This window comes from Mauremys mutica, chromosome 12 (assembly GCF_020497125.1).
Source record: "Mauremys mutica isolate MM-2020 ecotype Southern chromosome 12, ASM2049712v1, whole genome shotgun sequence".
Classification (NCBI taxonomy): Eukaryota; Metazoa; Chordata; order Testudines; family Geoemydidae; genus Mauremys; species Mauremys mutica.
In genome coordinates this window covers 495553-517544 of record NC_059083.1, presented here as the reverse complement: position 1 = coordinate 517544, position 21992 = coordinate 495553, and the positions used below count along the sequence as shown (strand labels likewise).

The 21992-nt window shown below is 51.7% G+C and overlaps 1 protein-coding gene across 1 annotated transcript; it reads right to left on the bottom strand.

Moving 5' to 3' along the window:
- Positions 1–625: 625 nt before the first annotated feature.
- On the bottom strand, positions 626–7323 carry LOC123345765 (C-type lectin domain family 2 member D-like; the record flags this gene model as incomplete). Its single annotated transcript, XM_044982813.1, has 4 exons — positions 626–4516; positions 5271–5386; positions 6157–6365; positions 7266–7323. Coding segments are annotated over 4 exons (528 nt in total), but the record flags the coding sequence as incomplete, so codon positions are not given.
- Between the last annotated feature and the right edge of the window lie 14669 nt (positions 7324–21992).

Here is a 21992-nt window from a genome sequence, read left to right as displayed (position 1 = left end):
GATAATGAAAACACAAGGCGGATTGGATATCAGCACAGTATAAAATGTTTACTGACAGGAGCTCAAGGGCCTGAGTGAGAAGTGGGGCCCTGGTGTGCTAGCACTGCATAACCCAGGGGCGTAGCCACAGGTGGACCTGAGTGGGCCATGGCCCACCCACTTACCATCCAGGTCCCCCCAAATACTCCCAGGTGTGCAGGCAGAGTGGGGCAAGCCCCCCAACCCTGCCCAGAGGGAGTGCCAGTGGTCTATAAAATCCAGCCTACTGATCAGAGCTAGGAAGGTGTTACAGAAGATGAGCTCTGAGCAACCAGAGATGCTGGGTGGGAAGGCTAGCAGAGGTCAGCGTCACAATAGGTTACTAGATCTGAGAAGGGTACATGCAGCTAAAGTCATGAAGGGCCTTCCCGAAGCCTGAATGGATGAGAAGGGGGTTGTTGAACACCAAATGTCTTTATCCCTAAAATTACTAACATTTAGTCCAGGGACTTGAGATGTGGTAGGGACCAAATCTTAATGGCATCTCACTGACAGTTCAGGGCTGACTCCACGCTCTGTTAATCACATGGGGTGCTCTGTCTCGCCTTAAGGGGAACACCATGATTTTAAAAAAAAACAAAAGTCACCAGAAATAACATTTTATTAAACAAAAACCAAAGACACATTCAATTGCTACTTCAGTGACAATCTCTGCTCTAAGTTTGTAGATGAGCAAAAGAAGTTGACTGAAGCCAAGGCTTGTTTGGTTTATCATAGATTATACATTTAAATTTTACAGTTTATGTATGTAAACTTTATAAATGTGCAAAGGTAAATGAGCTTAAAGTCTGATGAAGCCAAGGAACGCATTTAAATTCAGTTACTTAAAAGAAGCCACGCAAAGAGCTGCCTTGAGACAAGTTTAATATTTTTTTTTGCCTAATATTCAAATTACAGCTGCTATTTCTCTCCCTTTAGCAAGGTTAGTGTAGGTCTCCTCTTGAGGAGCACAATCTCAGCCATTTTAGCGTTGAATAGCAGGGCAATATCCCATTAAAATAATCCCAAGGAAAAAAAATACGAAATCTAGTCCCTCGGCAGCGCTTTGGCAAACCCACCTGTCATGCAAGAATCTTAGTGAGGGGAGGTGACTAAAGTAGGGCTGTAGTTGGAGGGCTGCTGGGTGGCTTCTTCGTTTTGTCTTCCTGATGCTGTTTGCTTACGTGAAAGAGACGAGGTGACCTGGCTGAGATGAGTTGAAACAGGAGCAGAGAATGTTTGCTTAATGCGGAGAGATTTATACTGTTTTCCTTTCCTAGTGTCAGGGGAGGCTGCTCTGGGGCACCCCTGCCCCCGCAGGCCAACAGTGTCTGCTCTGCCTGCAGAGCTGGGCTGATGGAGAGGGGTAACTGCTACACAGTGGCTAACGCAAGCTTTGGGGTGGCTTCAGCCTCTGCAAGCCTGCTCCCGCCCCCAGCGCCACCCCTGCTTAAGACCTTCATGACGGGCTACTGGGGCCAACTCTGTTTGCATATGCAATAGGGTGCTACAGTCTGATCTTGTGCATGGAACACTCAGAACATCTTTGGAGGTTAGAGTTTTAACTCTTATACGTAGTCCGTTTTCTGGGATAGGCCCTTAGTTTTATTAGGGCTTCATAGGAGTTTAAATTCGGCTTCAGCTATATAAAAAGTGAAGGTGTTTGGATTTAAGAAGCCAGTCTGTCTTTCTAAAAACTTACAGGATTCTTATAAGAAGTCTTTAGCTTAAAATGGTTTTCAAAAATAGCATAGACTCTGCTTAACAATTCTTGGGGAGATGGCTCTTGGCTTGTGAGTTAGGTAGGAAAGTTTCTTAAGCACTGCCAGATAATTACCAATTAACGACAATACTTGATACTGAAATGGCTTCTTTCAATATGTAACTAGTGATCACATAAGTAGGGCAAGGTCATATAATACCCTCAGGGTGTTCAAAGCACCAGAGTTAAACGTTATGACGGGATCTGTCAACCACACGGGAACCCGAAGTACACAATCAGGCAGGAGCAGAGACCAAAAACAAAATCCCCAACAGTGCAAATACAGTACAGTGTTAAACAAACTACTAAAAAAGGGCAAGTTTAAAAAAATATTTGACAAGGGAAGAAAATTGTTTCTGAGCTTGTTTCATGTAAATTAAGATGGTTAAAAGCAGCATAATTCTTCTTGTGCCTTCCACTTATGAGGAGAAAGCAGAAACATTTCCTTCATTAATCTGAATATTTCATTCAATAAAATTATATAAGCTGTTCTCCAAAGCACTGTCTATAAATACTTCTCCTCAAATATGGAATAAAGGCACTAGCTTAATATTACATTAAAATAAATTATTATGACTAGCACCAAGGTCTATTGCCTACATTCTATTTGCTGATGAGGTGAAGGAGAACCCAGGGTAGAAACTCAGCAAGGACCGTTGTGGTCAAACCAATGAACAATGACCATTATAGTAACAGCCTTCTGAATAGACTTGAGGTGAAGAAGGCTACTACAGTCAAAGCCAGGGAAGGGGAGGCTGCAGTAGCCAGGGCGTGAAATGAGGAGGACTTGGATGAATTTTGGCCACGTGGAGACCGAGGAAAGGTCAGTGTTTAGAGAGGAGGATGACACAAGTGGGAAGGTTTAGAAGTTGTCTGCATGGGCAAGTCCAGTGAGAGGGCAGAGTCACACATGATACCCAGGTTATGGGCCTGATTGGTGTGGCGAAAGGGAGAGAACAGAGTTCAGTTTTGGCCCTGTTGAGTTTAAAGTGGCCGAGGTTCTCTGGCCTGTGCTCTCCAGCAGGTCCGACTAGATAATCATAATGGGGAGAGAAAAAAAAAATCTATGAATGGGTACAAGTATCACAAAACATACGTTGGTCCCACTACAGGGAATGGTAGAGGATGGATCAGTGGCTCAAAAAGCACCAATATTCCAAACCGAGCAAGTTGTGGGGAGGAACAGATCGAAAATCCTCCCAAAAATCAGAGGATGGTTGACACTTCCCCTCCTTAAGGCACAGATAATACTCATCAATAAGAGAACCACTGTTCAGCTGCGTTAAGCAACCTGGATGAGAAGAAACGACTACATACTCAAACTGTGGTTCTTTGAGATGTGATGCAGATGTATATTCCAAGTAGGTGTGCGTGCACCTTGCGAGCTGGAGACTTTTGCCTAGCAGTGCCTGTAGAGGAGTGACACTTGCACCTCGTGCCTGTAGCCCCTCCCTGGCTACATGAGGCTGTGCCACCCCGACCCTCCTCACTTCCTTCTCGCTGAATGCTCAGGGGAAGAGACACCAATGCAGAGGGGTAGGGGAACCCAGGCAGTCCTCGACGTTTATAAATTGACATCCTGTTTCAACTTTATGACATCGGTTATGACTTGATGATTTTCAGTCTGACATTGTTCCTATGGGAAATTCGAGTTACAATGTTTTTTACTTAAGATGCAATTTTCATTGCATGACTTGCATCCGAAGAAGTGGGTATTCACCCACGAAAGCTCATGCTGCAAAACGTCAGTTAGTCTATAAGGTGCCACAGGATTCTTTGCTGCTTTTACAGATCCAGACTAACACGGCTACCCCTCTGATACTTAATTGAATAACAAAAATGCAACTAGTGCATTTAATAAATAGGAGGAAGAATTGAGAGGAGGAGAAGGATAACACTGGGAGGAAGTTAAACTAATTTGTTATACTGATGCAGTCACTGGGTTCTTGGATTTGATCTGAGGTAACTGATGGCCTATTTAATACTGTAGTTATAAAAGATTGTTAGAGACAGAGAGTGGGATGGGTGCTCATGTGTGACAGCACAGTAAAAATCCAAATAAGTGAAAAGAAAAAATATCAGGGTTACACACGTTCATGAATGCAGTTTGATCGGTCAGCTGTATATGAAGATGTACCTAATTCGCAGCCTACTCTCATTTAAAAAAATTACTGCGATTATGAATTCCTGTGTCAGTTTCCTTTGCCTTTAGCTCTGCTGTCACATTACAAACCAGTGATGAGGTAAACCCAGTGTCTCCGGAAAACAGCCACCTATAAGCATGCTCCTAAGGGGAAAAGGATGGACCTGGAGCAGGACATGGGGGAAAAACACTAGCTTATACATATGGGGTATAAGCAGGAGAACTGAGTAAAGAGGGCTAGTTAATTTCAAAAAAGAAACTTTCTCTAGAAAGTGACAGCTCTGTTACACTTTGGATCAAGCAATAAAGAACATAGGAAGCCCCACTGCTTGAGGTATTGACAATCAGAACCTGGACAGACCCTGGGGGAACAGACTGTAGGGAATAAATATTCATCCTGCCCTATCTTCAAGCTTTTCCAGATCACATTTAGATGACTCTCAAGCTTTTATATCCTAGGCAGTGCAGTTCCCTTTCCCACCGTATACGCATCATGTTTGCTGCAGATCCAGTTTGTGAGTGAGGTGCACCTTGAAGAGCCAACAAATCCACCGCTCAGATATGCACAGTGTCCTCCTCCTCTAATTTCAAACCTGCAACACACAAGCCAGGAGCTAGAGTCAGGCAGGGTCTGGGCACTAAGACCGTCTTCAGGGTGTTAGTATTACTGGGGCAGTTTCAGAACCCAAAGCAGTGGTAAGTGAACTGTATCACGCCAGGTGGTGTCAGGAATAAGCCAATGGGAACACAGCAATTTTGCCTGATGAAAGATTAATACAAGTAAGCGTGTGCTTAACTACTATGTATTAGTTATTAAGCACACACACAGTTTAGGACACCCGAGTCTGAGATGGTTTTAAGTAATCACCAGCCGGACTTCCAGGGGCCCTCCTTCCATCCCGCTGACAGGGATTAAGATGTCAGATCCTTTCCCAGAGAATAAATACTTCAGAAGAGTCCAAGGAAGCTTCTTTTAATGCATCAGCACAATAACCTCCACTGGGTTGGGTCACCAATTTTCTCAGTTTCAACAAACTAATTATTGCAAAACATTTAGTATTTTTAGCCTTGCCAATATATTAGGGGCTCCTAAACCCATGATTGCTATTTACTTACTCTTTTCCATAGGTTTTTATTTTATTCGTCCATTTTAATTAACAAACTGCAAATATGCAGCTGTCTGAGCTTGTCTCACCAAGGCCTACGGTTATTCCTCGCGATGTGATGTTTGGTTATCAGCTGGCAGTGGCTGCACATACAAAATGGCTGACTGCAGTGCTGCCACGTTCTGGGATACACACAGGAATGTCAAATTCCAGGGCAACATTACTATATAGAGGGACTCACTGGTTGCTGAATTTGGAGCCATTGGCCCATTTCCAGGGCTGGTCCTGGTCCTGGTCCTGATCCCTCCAGAGGCCGAGCCAATGGTTAAGTTTGCCTTTATAGCGCAGCAGGAACGTCTGTATTAGAAATACAAAAGCAAAGGGACAGCATGAATGAGACCCTGAGATCATGGTACTGAACCTCACCTACCCCAGAGGGCTCTGCACAACAGGGAATCAATTTTTTCAAAGGGGACTGCCCACTCACATTCCAGGAGGCTGAGGTGTTCAAAGGAGGAGCATTCACCCTCTGCATTCACACTATACCTCTGCTCTTGTCTCCTGATCACTTCCCCCCCAACAATTTCCTGTAGGGGAGGGAAAGCTGCATGGCTCAACATGGGTGTAAGCTCTAGTCCCTCTCTGCAAGGCCACCCCGTACCTTGTATCCTGTCTCCCCATCACTGGAGTGGGGCTAGGACAGAGCTGGGCCGGGCACAGAGCCGTGACCCTTTGCAGAGCCCAGAGGAGGTGTACACGGGCATAAAGCAGGCATCCTGCTCAGCTGGACGTTCCTCACACCCCGAGCATGGCAGCATAGCAGTGCCACGTTCACAATCCCTGCCTCACACACAGCCAGCCCCACTGGCCAGGCTTTGGCTGACCCAGCCCAACCCAACGGAAGTGCTTCTCCTGCCTGGAGCTATGAAGGAAGCACAATCACATACTGACCACAGCAGGAGTTCAGCTGCTGGACTTTCATTCCCTTTGGCCTCCCAACAGGAAAGGGACCAGAGCTCCTTCTGGAACTACAGAGGCTCGGCCCTACCCCAGTGCAGCCATGTCTGTCCTGCCAAGCCCGGTCTAGGTCATTATCAAGCATCCATGCTGGTCTCTCTCTCACCCACCATTTCCTGCTTGCTGTCAATCACAGCCAGGGAAGCACCAAGTGCAGAGCAGTTGCTTTGGCTGTTGTTCCAGTTCTCTTTGATCTCGGAGAAATAGTAGCATTTCCCTTGGTATCCGACCCAGCCATCCAGACAACAGGGGCCAGGAGGGGGATCCGGAGAGAGGACCGCAGCGGAGCCAGAATGGACTGAATATAGGATTGCTATTCCTGAAAATGAGAAAGTAACGTACTAAGAGCTTGTCCCTTCCTGCATCCAGGGGGAACAAGCCCCTCGTATCCAGGCCTCAGAGGTTCCTGAACCCTCTGCCAGATGCTCAGAACTTGAGCCGCAGTGGTGAATTCAGTGAGGCTATAACCGTCCCAGTGCCCTGCACAGAGAGCTAGGCCCAAACTCATACTCAAAGCAGGAGGATGCCAAAACCCAGTTAAAGATGGGAGTTCAGAATAATCAGCTGGGATGGCTATCCATGGGCGGGGCAGGCTGGTTCTCTTCCAGAAAGGAGACAGCCCCTTCTGCCCATAACCCTCCACAAAAGAGAAAATTCCCTCTCCCAAGCTGAGTTCTGATCCCAAAAGGAGAAGAGTGCCAAAAACTCCAGGAAGTCCACGAGGGACGTCACTATTGCTGATGATTTTACATGGGAGGCGCCCAGATACTGCAGTGATGGGCAGCAAGATAAATATGCTCTGAAACTGGACTCTTCGTTTAGGTTCTCAGCCACAGCCCTTTGCTAAAAAAAGGCTTTTGCACCAAATAATAAAGCACCCTGTAGGTGGCACTGCCTCTCCGCACAGCAAGCTCAGCTCTGGACTGACTGAGGAGCTCACGGCATCATCTCCCTCTCCCAGTGAAAGGGTGAAGCTGGTAGAAAGGCAAGGCCAGCAGTCGCCTCATATCCTTCAGAGGGGTGGCACAACTGCCGCACAGCTGGGCGTGGGGTCTGAATTCAGTCCAGTAAACCCAATCTAGCTCCAGAGAGAGCCGGTATTTCACAACAGGGAGTTGAAAGTTTTCTGTTTAAAGCTGGAGGTGGAGAGAATGAGAGACTGTGATGGTTAAAGGGAGGAAACAGGACACAAAGTTGGCCAGGGAGGGCTTGGACTTACCTGAGAGAGCTCCTACCAGAGCTATTATGATCAAGACCCAGACTAGGATTAAGAGTTTATTTCCTAGGCAGAATACGGAGTTAGCTTGATCACCTGAAAAAGAAAAGCCATTAATGGCACTGGGTACTGCCGGGGGGGGGGGGGGAGAAAAGAGAAGAGGAGAAGGAGGAATTGGCCATCATTAGTTACAATCAAGCCTGGTCTACACGGAGGAAATTTACAAGATCAGAAGGGACCACCATGGTTATCTAGCTGGACCTCGGGCACAGGTTCTATCTAGCTTTGCTGCTGGCTCCATCTGAGCTGCTTGCAGAAAGGGTACATTACGATGGTGAAAATCGCTCTGGATGAGCTTTGTCTACCCTACAGATCCCCACTGGGCCTTCCATCACCAGTTCAACTGAAAACCAACATTTGAACCCGTGGGAGTTTTTCTTTGTATTTTCCCAGCACACTAATGGCTACAAAGTCGGTGCCGTGGCAGGAGGAAGGATTTAGCAATACGGTCCCTGCTCTGTTGCAGGATACATAAAGCTATTTTATTACTTAAATTATACTTGTGTGCAGCATTAACGGTCAGGTTCAAAATCTGTTGTGATAAGTGCTTTACAAACACCTGGGAAGATACGGTTCCTCGCCCAGAGAGTTTACAATCTGAGAAGACAGATGATTGGAAGGGATACCAAAATATACCAGTACTTTTCTTCACCCCTTTCCTCTCCCCAAACCACCTGCTCCTTGGGCTTTTAGTTGAAGACATCACAGTAGCAAGTCTGGATAGGGGATCTACAGGAGGGTGTCAGGTAATTATAGATCAGTTCCACTTCACCACCACCACCACTGTCTCCCCCCTACAGTCTTCTAGGGCTGTTACCCAGAGTACGCCAGAGCTCACCAGGGCAGAGTGGAGCAAGGATGGGAAGTGTGTTTTTGTCTCAGACACCCTCACGCTACAGCTTCTGCCTCCTTGTCTGGGGTCATCAGAATCTCTCAGGAACTGTGTCCAGCTCCCTGCATTAGACCAGGTTGCTCCAAGTCCAGTCAGAGGCTGGCCATATGATTGCCTGATCCTACCTCAGGGAAGGCAATGTATCTGATAGCAGCACCGTCTGAGGGGCTGCATACAACAGTAGCTGCAGGTACGAGCTGGAAAACTGCCTGATGGACTCTAGCAAAGGGATCAGGTCCCTTGCCAGAAGCAGGATTCGGGGAGTCACACCTACCAGTAAAATTACGGAGCTGTCTATATAAGCCTTGGACCCTCTCCATGGCCTGTGTCCACACAACAATGCTTTGATTTCTTGGGTTCTCTTCTGGGTCTCCACTGCAATGAGTATATTCCTTCCGCTACAGTTTCTGCTCCATGGGATCCTCTCTTTTCTTCATCTCCCCACTCAGCGTGAGGCACTGGGCTTCCCGTGCTGGGCTGTGATCAGTTTCCTCTCACCGGCTGCAGGGAAGGCCTCAGAATCAGTATCAGCAGGCGTGCCAGCAGTCAATACCTTCCCACCCCACCAACCTAGAGCAACCGAGAGCACTTCCAGAGAGCCAGGGTGATGTAAGAGGCAGACATGGGGACCGAAACGCAGACACCTCTGAGGTGGGGAGGGAGAGACCACACCTCCACAGGCTGAGCATGTGCAGCTCCTGGAGGACAGGTAAGAGGAAAAGCAGCGCACACGTTATGTGCAGTATTGTTGTAGCCATGTCAGTCCCAGGATCCTTGTTATGCTCAGTCAGTAAATGTCACTCTTCCCCTCCCCTCCCCTCCGATGTTAGTGAGGGCAACGTGCCCCCATGTGTCAGCGCTCCCCCATGCACAGGCACAAAGAGAAGGGGTATGTGAGGTCAGCCGGGGAAAGACGCCCACTGCAAACACCTTCCATTCATTCTTCTATGCTGGTTACCAGCGATCTGATAGAGGCTGATGCCAGTGGCTCTGCAAAGCAAACCATGGCTTTACACTAGACAGTTGGCTACAGGAGGAGGGGCAAAGGAACGAGAGACCAGGGCGTGAAAGGGGGCATCTGCCCTGGCAGTGAGAGGGGGAAGGCACATAAATATCTTACAACGCCAGCTACAACAGTGCCATGCGAACACCTGTTCTCACGGTCAAGTGACATTGTAAATAAGAAGCGGGCGGCATTATCTCCCGTAAATGTAAACAAACTTGTTTGTCTGAGCGATTGGTTGAACAAGAAGTAGGACTGAGTGGGCTCTAAAGTTTTACACTGTTTTATTTTTGAATGCAGCTATTTTTTGTACATAATTCTACATTTGTAAGTTCACTTTTCATGATAAAGAGATTGCACTGCAGTACTTGTATTAGGTGAATAGAAAAATACTATTTCTTTTGTTTTGTACAGTGCAAATACAGTAAAAGCTTTGTTATCCGGCATGTTGGTGGAATGGAGGGTGCTGGGTAATCAAATATTCTGGGTAACTAAGAGTTATACTTACCCATGGAATACCAATTTTCAAAGAATTAGAATAGTTAGGGAGAAAACTAGGCAATGAAAAGGGGAAACAAGAGAAACAGCAAGGGAAGAGGGAAAGAATCAGGGTAGAAGGAGGGACTGGAGAAGGAAAAAGAGAGAAGAGGGGGAGACGGGGGGGAGCAGCCCCCAGAGACTGCGACAAAGAAAACCCAGAGCTGGGAATGACCCCCTCAGTCACGGCCCCTGGAATCTGTGCACCTCTGAGAGGTGAAACATTGAGGGGGGGATGGGGAGCTGAGTTGCACCCCTCAATCTGGCCCCCCTCTATGCACCATGTACCTTAAACCAGCTCTGTGCCTAGACAGAGACACGCAGGTGGGAGATGTTAGCAGGAGGTAGGTCTGAGCTCTGTGATGTGTTTATATCATTTGAATACCTACCACAGAGTGACAGAAGGCAGGAATCAGGGTGGGCAGCAGAATAGGGCAGAGGTTGGGGTGAAATATGGGAACACTGACTGCACTCCAGGATCAGTGAGGTGGGGGGCAAGGCACCCCACAGTTACTGCTCCGTGGGGTAAATGCAGGGGAGGTGGGGGGGGGGGTCATGCAGACTGCAGTTTCTGTGCTCTGGCATCAGTGCACCTGTGGGGGACTGTGCACCCTGCAGTGACTGTACCCCAGAATCAGAGCAGGTGGAGGGGGCAGTGCTGCACCCCACGGTTAGTGCACCCCAAAGTCACTGTGTAACCAGGCTGGTGCTTGTGAAATGTTGACATGAGCACCGGTGTGTAACCAGGGTTTGAACGCTCTGACCACTGCAGTTGCTTATGTCAATGCTAAAGTAGCTTCAGCCTGGAATTGCACAATGCAGAGTGTGTGTGACTGATACCACTGCCTGCACTGAGCCTGCACTAACCGCTGGGAGAGTTCTCCTCTGGCTCTATGTCAAGATTTGGCAGGCGGGTGGAGTAAGTTCATTTTGAAAGTTGAAAACATCCAGCCTGGCTCGCACAGGGCCTGTCATTCCACCCGGTCCCAAAAGTCAGGGACCATTTCAAGGTATTGTCTCTGGCTAACCAACAGGGATGGAAATCGATGGTGCTGCTTCTGGGGAAGCTGGGGATCCAGGCCAGCCACTGAGTTATGAACTTCCCAGCCTGGGATCCCCAGCCTCTCTCAGCGTTTTTCAAATGTGGCCACTGTGGCCACATGGAGCCACCAGGGACTTTTCTTGCGGCCACAGCCTCCTGGGTGGTGATGGGGGGCGGGGCGGGGGAGCAGCGGCCCTGCCCATCTCTAGAGACACAAACACTGGAGAAGCAGACGGCCAGTGAATTCCCCACCCTCCCAGGGCCAGTGGGGTCAGGCTTCAGGCTTTGGGTGGCAGGTGGCAGGCTCCGTTCCCCCACCGTATGGTGGCGGGATCCGGCTCCAAGGTCACCACCCTGGCCCTCGCTGCCTCCCCCAGTGCCCCTGGCTCCCGCTGCCTCCATATCCACCTGCCCATCCAGGGTTTAATTTGTCCCCAGTGTTGCCAGGACTGAGTAAGTCTGATAAGTGATATTTTTATGTTTATTAATATCACTTTTCACAGCAGAGAAGAGAGACAACTGTACATTATTTTTATTACTGGGTCTGCAAAAAAAAATCCTACATAAAGAAATTACAATGATTGGGAGGTGGATCTGTGCATATTTATTTGTTTTTCCTAAAGTTCATTAAGTATTTTAGGAAAAATTGCCAGAGCAGCCACCAGCAAGAGTTGGTGGCAGCTCTCTGAGGCCACCAAAAAATTTGTTGTGAGAACCCTGGGACTAGATCACACTAGTGCAGTGATACTCAGAGCTCAGTGATTCAGGAGCCAAATTAGTGATCGGTATTACCCAAAAGAGCCACAACAGTGTGAATTCATTGTTTCATTTACTATAGTACTACCCATATTTAAACAGCATGACAGAAAAAATGTTTAGTGTGTGTGTGTGTATATATATATATATTAACAGCAAATAAGTTAATATCTTAGTGCAAATTGATAACTTAATTGATTAATAACACAGTAAAAGCATCCTGACTGGTTAATAACTGTAATATCATATGCTGCAACGAGCCCCAGGAGACACATTAGAAAGCCACTTGCTGCTCCTGCCCTAGCATTACAAGTAGACTTTCTCTCCCCACAACAGTGTCCCTATACCACAGACAGTGCAGGGGGCAGAGGATGCATGTTGCACTCATTGCAGCCACAGTGTGAGAGAATCCACCCCCGGCATCCTGGTACTGGTTTGGGAGGAGTGAGGGGGCGATGCACCCTGCTGTGGCTGCCCCCTGAAATCAGTGCCAGTGAAGTGGGGTGACTGTACCCTATTAGAAAGCGCTTCTGCAGGGGAGTCTAGCCCCCCCTCCCTCTGCCCCAGTTCACCTCACACATTGCATATCGTCCTCTGTCAGCACTAAATCTGCCAATGTTGCCAAGAGAACTGGGCTTGAATTCAGCACCCAGTGCAGTGCTGACCCCACAGTAATAACAAGGAGACTCACCTCAGTCATGCATCCGACGAAGTGGGTATTCACCCACGAAAGCTCATGCTTCAATACATCTGTTAGTCTATAAGGTGCCACAGGACTCTTTGCTGCTTTCACTTCAGTCTGTCTGTGGCACGGAGACCTGCCTTTACCTGGTTCAGAGAGACCCTGGGCAGCCTCAAAGCACAATCTTCACGTTCCTTCCCATGGCAGGAGAACAGGTCTGTCCTTCAGGGGACGGGCAGCGGGTGCACCACAGCACAGGCAGAGGGGCCGGGAAAGCTTTTAACAGAACCAGCCCAGCAGAGAGGCAGCTGCACACTGAGATCTTCTGCTCACATGAGCCTGTGACTGGCCTTAAATAATCACTCTGAATGTAAGCTGAAGGGTGAGTCAGAGGCTTCCTGTTCCTAGCTATGCTGGGCTGTCGCTCCCACTAACTGGGCTGTCAGCCAACTGAACGCTATGAGCTTTTGTGTTCAGGATAAATAAAAATGAGCCAAGACTGTTGTACAATGACTCAGCTCTGTGCTCTCTGTAATTCCCCTTTTCTTCTCCTGTTCTAAACCTCCAGCCAGAGAGTGCGATCAAACCCCACCTTGACTGCCAGTCACCCTAGCCCCCTTCCCCTCATCTCTCCCCTATGGGGGGCAGGGCAACCCGCCAACCAGGACATGGGGGAGATGAGCCCTGCATAGATAGCACAGTGGTTGGAGAAATTCCCCCTGCAGACAATGACCCGCCAAATCAATGAGGATTGGAGGGGGAATGTTTTGCATCACCTGATGTTAGGGGGTGGGATCAATGTTCCTTCTAATTTTTTCCGTCCATGTGTGGAATTAATTTTGTTACGTGCGCCAATATGGAGGTGATGTGTGGCGGGGGTGGGGCGAGGGGTTTGGCATGCGGGAGGGGGCTTAGGACTGGGGCAGAGAGTTGGGGTGTGGGGGGGGTGAGGGCTCTGGCTGGGGGTGCGGGCTCTGGGGTGGGGCTGGGGATGAGGGGTTTGTGGTGCAGGCTACCCTGGGGCTGCAGTGGGGAGAGAGGACTCACCCCAGCCCTCTCTCCCCACAGCAGCTCAGGGCTAGGGGAGAGGCACCACATCCTTGCCGCAGCAGCTGCAAGGAGACTGGGCTGGGTGAGGGGCACCTCTCTACGGTCATGGCAGCTCCGGACGGGCTGGGCTGGGCCGAGGCAGGGGGGCCTCTCCCCGCCTGTGCAGCCCTTGAAAGCCTGCTGCACGGCCAGGCAGCTTAGAGGGAATTTAGGGATACACCCTGCGGACAGCAGATCAGAATAATGCAACTCCAGAGAGTCAGTGCCGGCAGTGGTGATGGGGCAGGGCAGGAGAATGGATCCAGCAGTGGGTGCCCACAACACAGGCAGAGGGTCAGGGAAAGCACCCCAGAGTCAGCGGGCAAGGGCCCAAGGCAGATGCAGGCATCGGTTTCCATATGCACTTTGTCCTGCCATACACAAAGCGTAGAAGGGAAGGGACATGGTGTTTGACTCACAGAGCCACCAGGCTGGAGACCCGGAATCATTAATGTGAACTGACTAGAGCCTACACATGTTATGGATAATCCAGAAGAGTCAATGGGCGCCCTGAGGAGCTGGACACATGTAAACACAGCATGGCTGGGAGGTGCCAGGTGACTGTTGCTTAAGGGTGCTGCTAGGAACAGAGCAGGGAGCCAGGCCAGAGAGATACTTGAAGATGGATCTCAGAGAGGAAGAACATGGCTTCTCCATGGCACCCACCGATAGGGGCTCAGGCTTAAGCTGATCTTTCCTGAGGACTCTCCGAGCTGGACTTTGCTCTGAGAAGTTGCCTCGCTCCCTAGGAAGGAAAAGTCTCTCTTGGGCGTCTGATCTCAATTTGACTCGCTGTTTACAGCCATGGTGAGAAATGGGGGGTGCTGGAGCCTGAAAGCCAGGCCAGGAGTCGATGAGGCTGCGTCCTGGCCAGCGGTCGAGCATCCGCCGAAATGCCGCCAAATTTCTGCAGTGTTTCAGCGGTGGCGCCTCTCAATGATGTCACTTGCCGCCGACAAGCGACATCATCGAGAGGCGTCACCGCCGAAATTCAGCGGTATTTTGGCAGGTGCTCCACCGCTGCCAGATGAAAAGGTTGGGGACCACTGCCTCAGAGAGTCCTTAGAGAGCACGGGAACGGTTACCTAAAGTCTGAGTCCATGCTGGTGGGAGCCATGGCCCAAACAGCCACGCTCCCCTTCTCTGAAATCCAACTGCCCGCTCTGTCCCTCACTGTCAGTCAGTCTGCTGCTCCCAGCAGAAAGATAAGGCTGGGGCTGGAAAGGAAATGGGTGTGTGTGCACAAAACCTTGGAGAGAGGGGGAAAAGTTGAGGGCCATGGCATGCAGGGGGGACGGACACAGAGTCTCCAGGGTGTGAAAAATCCAACCCCCGAGCAACGCAGTGAAACCGACCTAACCCCCTGCAGACAGCATGAGGTTGACAGACAGATTCTTCCCTCCACATCGCTACCGCCTCGTGGGGAGGTGGATTAACTGCGCCAACAGCAGAACCCTGCCAGGAGCAGGAAGTGCTGCTGCAGCGCAGCCCTGCCAGCCACTGGGTGTTTTCAGTGCGCACAAGCCCCAGGGGAGAAACAAACTCTCTGAGCAGGGAGGGGGGAAGAGGAACAGACTCACAGAGACAGAGCAGGGAAGGGGGAGGAACAGACTCACAGGTCAGGGTCTTTCCTCATCACTTATAAACAGGGCCGGATGAACCTTTTGTGGGCCCGACACCAAACTTATTTGTGGGCCCCCCCCCCATGGGGGCAATGGAGCCTGGCGTGGGGGGGTGTCAGTCCCCAGAGCGAGGGGCCAGCCAGGGGCTATGGGGCATGGCAAAGGCAGCCCCGCTCTGCCCAGTCCAATGTGATGGCACTATTTACAAACTGGTAGTTGCCAGACGCACAATGGCCCACCTGGTCCTGTGTTGCCAGCATTCCCCCTCTCCTCGGGGGGTCGGTCTGTGCCACGCCACACAGCCCCCCTGCCCAACACCGGAACCCCGCCCCCCAATTCCCTATGGCCAAAGCCCCCTAGACCTGCTATGCCTAGTGCCCCCCCGACCCTGCCACAAATGCACAGTGCCCTGCACAGAACCCCCACTCCCTAGTGCCCCAACACACAGTGATCTTCCCCATCCCTTCACAGCCCAGCACCCACCCCAGGCCCTCCAGAGACCCCCTCCCCCATGCCCTGCCTCCCGGCCCCACTCACCGGCCCTGCTGGAAGGCGACTGTGACTGCTGGTCTGAGCCGCCAGTGCAGCCAGGGCCGGTCCCAGGCCGAGAATCGCTCCGGCCCCTTGGAAGTGGTGCGATCAGCCAGGCCAGGGCCTGCCCTGCCCAGGCTCCCTCAGGACCCACTTGCCTGGAGGGGCCCAGCCAAGCCCCCCACACTGTCCCCACCCCACCCAAGACTAGCCAGGCTTCTGCACCAGTCCCAAGTGGCTCAGCTCCAGGGAGACAGGTGGGAAGCAGAGACTGCCCGGAGCCGGAGGTGCACTGGGGTCCGGCCAAGAGGCAGAGAGAAGCCAGCGGGTGGGGCCAGGGGGAACAGAGGAACCATCGGTGGGCAGGCTGAGAGGAGCAAGTGGTGGGCGGGGGGGGGTGCGGGGGGAGTCAGTGGGCTGGCAGGGTCTCAGGGCACAGTGCCAGCAGAGCAGGTCATGGCCCCTTCTGAGCATGGGCCCGGCTCCATGGCGCCACTGTAAACCCGGCATTGCTTAGAAACGACTGTCTGGACCGGTTGCCGCACTAAGGGAGCGTGACCGGGTAACTCCTGAGCTCTCACGCAGGTGCTTTTCTCTGCGCTCCTTCCTCCCGGCTCCCCAGGGTGCAGGGGGCGCTCGGTGCTCCCAGGCTGCTGACGCACGCGGCGCCCATGGGTACTAGACATCACCGCTGGGACATTCGCTCTCCATGGACCTCACTGACCGCAACAGACCAGGGGAGTGATAAACACCTGGAGCTCTGAGATCCAGGTCAAGGTTTGTCTCTGACTCTTTGACAGCGGGGGTTGGGGGATCTGGAGGAGACCTACTGATAGGGGCTGGGGCAGGGCTTAAATGCGCACAGAGTATTTCCCAGAGGCCCCTCCCCCCATGCTATGAAAACTGCAGGGGGGGTTGAAAATATTTACCGGAGCTCCACTGCTGGGATGGGGCGATGTTGTCTGTCAATCCCACGCATCCCTGGTGATGATGGTTTTTGGGGTGGAGGGGGTTATGTAATTTCCATGAGCAGCACCATTAATTTCCATCCCTGTTGGTTAGCCAGAGACAATACCTTGAAATGGTCCCTGACTTTTGGGACCGGGTGGAATGACAGGCCCTGTGGGAGCCAGGCTGGATGTTTCCAACATTCAGAATGTATTTACCTGGGCTGCCTGCCAAATCTTGACACAGAGCTAGTTAAGAACTCTCCCAGTGGTTAGTGCAGGCTCAGTGCAGGCAGTGGTATCAGTCACACACACATTGCATTGTGCAATCCACGCTGAAGACACTTCAGTATTAACATGAGCAATTGCAGTGGTCAGCGCTCATGTCAACATTTCAAAAGCACCAGCCTGGTTACACAGTGGGGTGCAGCACGGCTCCCCCCCACCTGCTCTGATTCTGGGGTACAGTCACTGTGAGGGTCACTGCCCCCCACCTGCCCTAATCCTGGGGTACAGTCAGTGGAGTGCACGGCCCCCCCACCTGCATTGATACTGGGGCACGGTCACTGCAGGGTGCACAGCTCCCCATCTGCATTTATCCAACAGTGCAGTCCTATATTTCACCCCAACCTCTGCCCTATTCTGCTTCCCACCCTGATTCCTGGCTTTAGTCACTCTGGAGTAGGTATCAAAATGATAGATTATAAACAGATCACAGATCCCATATCTACCTGCTGCTAACATCTCTCACCTGGGTGTCTCAGCCTAGCAGCAAACACCTCCCTGATTTCAGGCCAATGGGGGGAGCTGGTTTGGGTTATATGGCACACAGAGGGGGGCCGGATTGAGGTGTGAAACTCTGACCTCTCCCCACCTCATCAGTGTTTCAAGGTGCGCAGATTCCAGGGGCCGTGACTGAGGGGTTCACTCCCAGCTCCATATTTTCTTTGTTGCAGTAGCTGGTGGCTGCTCCCACCTTCCCTCCCTGATTCTGTTTTTCTACTCCCTCCCCTCCTCTCTCTTTTTACTTCTCCAGTCCCTGCTTCTACCCCGATTCTCTTGCTCCCTCCATTTGCTGTGTTCTCCTGCTCCCCCTTTTCATCCCCTGGTTTTCTCAATCCTCACTCCTTCCTCTCCACTCCTCACCTCTGTTGCCGGCACAGAGGGCCCGAGGGGGCAACAGCGGGGTTCGTTGCCCGGTGTGCTTCGCGCCAATGAACACACCAGGGTGGAGAAGCAGACAAAGTTTATTTGAGATCTCAAAGCGGGTGCAAGGAGGCTAATACGTCTCAAATCAAGCACACTGATACAAGCAGTTTCCCTTTTTTATACCCAATCTGATTCCCCCCACCACCTCCTTCCCCCTGTGGCAGTTACATCAACCTTGGCAGCTGCAGCTCGTTAGTGGTTTTTTTCCTTCTGCAGTTATCTTGAGACCGGTTTGAGCTGTGTGGCAACTGATAACTGACCTGTTACACATTCTGTTTTGCAGCCACTTAGGTTAGTTAAAGTTCATCATGGGGGGAGGCCTTGGTTTACTTAGGCGTAGAGCAAGGGGGTTTCATCGACACCAGTGGTCTTCCACCCCATTACCTAGGGTTATGCCTAGTGACACCAACACCTCAATCTCCCCCCCCCCTTCTCCTGAGCCTGCTCTGCATGGAGCCCGTTCTTTTGTCTGGGAGTGGGGACAAGGACTTTCCTAGTGTCCGGGGGGGGGGGGGGTCTCTCTCTCTGGGATGAGCAATGTCTTGTGTCGTCCTTCAGTTCCTGACACTTTCCGGGGGCCATTTTGTGCTGGGCGGTTGTTACAGCCGGAAACCTTCCCTTCGCTCTCTGTCTGCATTGAAAACAGTGTCACAAACCCAAACCCTGGGACTGCCCGTTCTGGGGGCTCCAGCGCAGGGCAGGGGCGCGGGAGCGGAACGGGGGTATCGGTGCTGCTACCAATGCGGACAGAGACTGATTCGTCCCTCGACATCGCCACCGCCTCCGGGGGAGGGGGATTAACTGCGCCAACCGCAGAACCCCGCCCGGTGCAGGACGTGCCGCAGCAGCAGCCCTGCCAGGCACTGCGGTGTTTCCAGTGCGCACAAGCCCCAGGGGAGAAACAAACTCTCTGAGCAGGGACGGGGAAGGAGGAGGAACCGACTGTCGGAACAGCGCCAGGCCGCGGAGGATCCCAGCGTGGCTGGGGGAGGAGGAACAGCGTCGCAGAGAAGAGGCGGAGAATGGGCACGTATCTCTTCTTTACTAAACGACTGTGCGGACCGGCTGCCGCACTAAGGGGCGTGACCGGGTAACTCCCCAGCTCTCGCGCGGGCGCTTTTCTCTTCGCTCCTTCCTCCCGGCTCCCCGGGTGCGGGGGCCGCTCGGTGCTCCCAGGCTGCTGGCGCACGCGGCGCCCATGGGCCGAGACATCACCGCTGGGACATTCGCTCTCCATGGACCTGACTGACCGCCACAGGCTGCGGCTGCTTTCCCCGGCCCCGCTGCAAGGTGATAAATTCCTGGAGATCTGGGGCAGGGTCTGACTCTGACAGCGGGGCTTGGGGGATCTGGAGGAGACCTGCCGATAGGGGCTGGGGCAGGGCTTGAATGTTCAGAGAGTATTTCCCGGAGCCCCTCTCACCCCATGCTATGAAAACTCCGTGGGGTGTATGTGTAAAAATATTTACAGGAGCTCCGCCGCTGGGCTGGGGCGATGGTATCTGTAAATCCCATGCGTCTCTGGTGATGGTTTTTGGGGTGGAGATTATGCAATTTCCATCCATCCCCACTGATAATAGCTCTGAGGGAGCTCTTGCAAACCATTGCAATGAACAGCCGGAGCCCACAAGCACCCAACCCACAAATCACCCTGTTTCTCACAACCTTGGATATCAGCTCATCAGGGGAAGCTGGAGGAGCCGGGGTTGGGATCCCTGCAGCTGCCTGGGATGGACACTGCAGCCTTTGAAGAAACCGTTGACAGCCAGAGGGGCGCTGATCACAGCCCAGTGCCCACAGGCCACAGCCAGGGCCGGTTCCAGGCACCAGCCCAGCAAGCAGGTTCTTGGGGCGGCCAACGGGAAACACAACCACACATGGAATGAATTCGCAATCTTCCCCATCACCATCGTGACTCCAGCAGGTAAGTTCCACCCTCCAGTCTCTGTGCTGCTCATCCTCTCTCTGAATCTGTCAGTCGCACATTTTCTGCTTCCCCATTAGGCTCTGCAATGGCTTTAAACAGGACACTACATCCAGCTCTCCCCAGGCATCTGCTACTCCTTATTGTAACACGGGACTCCTTAGCCATAAATCTGGGTTAATGGGCAGCATTTAGTCCCCACCATCAGCTCTTATGAAGCTGGGTAACCCTGTCTGCAGAGCATTTGAGGCTACTGGCCTGGCCTTTCTGAATCTAAATTCTCACCCCTCTTTCATCCCCTCCCCACTCCTGCATCAGTCCCAGGCAGAGCTCACACCTGTGAAAGCCAGAGCAGTGACACCAACAGCACGTGCTTTATTATCCAGCCTGCACAGCTGGGTTAAGGCAGCGCTAAAGCTGAGAGTTTTAGCCCATGAGGCAGACTGTCAAGTGCAGGTTCCCCACAGTGATGTTAATTGGCCCCTGTTGCACAGACCTGTATGTGATGCTCTGAGGGTTTGTGGTTTATGCTGTTGAATATTAACATATCGATGTGCAGTATTTTGGGAGGGGGCTGCTGGGCACTTATTAGGAGCATTTAATAGCTGGCTGGGAGGACCAGAAATTAGTTCTTGGGGTTATTGGAATGTGACTATTGCAGTGATCTGTGGTGAGTGTTGGATCCAAACACCTACTAGTGCAGGGCTCCTTCCAGAGCAGGTGACAGTAGACATGGGGCATAGCAGGGGAGTTGGGGAAGCAAACGCAGTCAGAGGCTCCCAGAAATGAAAGACTCCTTTTGATGCCATCAGAGCACCCCTTTCTTTCCAGTAGCTTGGGCAAGGGCCCAGCTGGGCTGGCAGACTTCTCTCTGGGACCAGCACATCAGATTTCAAATGTTCTGTAGCTAATACATAATTACACCATTGCCAGTTGCAACTGCTCCTGAGAGCTCCTCTAAGGCGGTACAGAAAATAGCCACAGCAGGCTGTGTGTTGTCATTGATGACTTTAAATGCCCAGATACACAAAGGGTGAGTACCAGCTTTTACAGGGACACAAGTGGCTCTGCAGGGAAATGTGTTGTGCCGGGCATGCTCCGCCTTTAGTCTCCGCTTCCTCACTTCCTAAAAGTGAAAAGTAACTTGTATTAAAAAAAAAAAAGACATATTACGGTAGCACCTGAAGGCCATCACTGAGATCAGGGCCCCATTGTGCCAGGCGATGCACAGACACACAGTGAGAGACAGTCCCTATCCCCAAGAACTTACCATCTAAGTCCTTGCCTAAACTTGGAGCGGGGGGAGGAGAAGAACAGCTGTTGTGCTTAAAACCTCATCACATGTAGTGTAGACAGTGTTGACTATGTCTTTAAAGGTGCTAACAGGACACAGTCAAGACTCGTGGGGAACCTTGGGGCTAAACGAGGCCCAAATAGAGGCTGGGAGGGTAAATGGACACAGAAGGGGAAGGGACTTGCCCAGGGCTACCCAGGAGATCAGTGGCACATGTAGGAATTGAACCCTGACCCCAGTCTAGCTCCCTTTCCACTGGACCGTGGTGCCTCACTACGACCATGCAGTGATGTGTGATCACACCACCTGGGGAGGTTTAAAAATCAGCTGCTGTTGAGTTAGTGCAGCACAGAGAGGGATGCAAACAAATTGGGCAAAATGGAAAAACTTTCTCTTGATGTGCATAACTCAAGGCTCTCTTCAGTTTCTCCTTTTCAGTGGTTGCCTCTAACCCCCCTTCGGCTGCTCTGTGCACCACTGCTGATACTGCACCCCCTGCAAGGGTCTGGGGCCCAGCCAGCTGGGTCAGGGTCCATGATAAATGTTACTGGTTCCCAGCAGTCCAAGCAAACTGGAGCTGCAGCCAGAGCCACTGGTCTTCCCTCGGTGCCTCCCTGGCTGGGATCAACAGTGAGCAGGACACAATGAGAGAAAAACACACATGCTTCTGTCATCACAACAGCCTGGGCCTGGCAAGGCCTGGCAGGGCTGGAGTCAGGCTGGGCTCAGTCCATGTGGCTGGGGGGGTCAGAGTGAGACTCACCTGCCTGCCCTTAGAGCCCTAGATGGGTGAATCCCCCCTGTAGGGCCTGGCCAGCTGAGTCTGCTCTTATCCTTGCATGTCCATGAGAAGTGGGGAAGGGGGGATCCCACTGAGGGTGAGGCCTCCTTTCACACTGAGACGTCCCTTTGAGGCTCCCTACCCTGCTGCGGTGGGAGAGAGCAGAGACTCCCTGCGCACAGAGCCCTGTGCGACAGACACCAGTGAGCAGGGTTGGATACCTGCTCTCCCTCTGCTTTCCTCATTTCCCCAAGGTTTTCATGCTGCACTATGAGGGGTTCCCTGATCACTCTCTGGAGGGCCCAGGCCAGCCCTGGAAATGGGCCAATCAGTGGCACTGAATTTAAACCCAGGTGAGTTC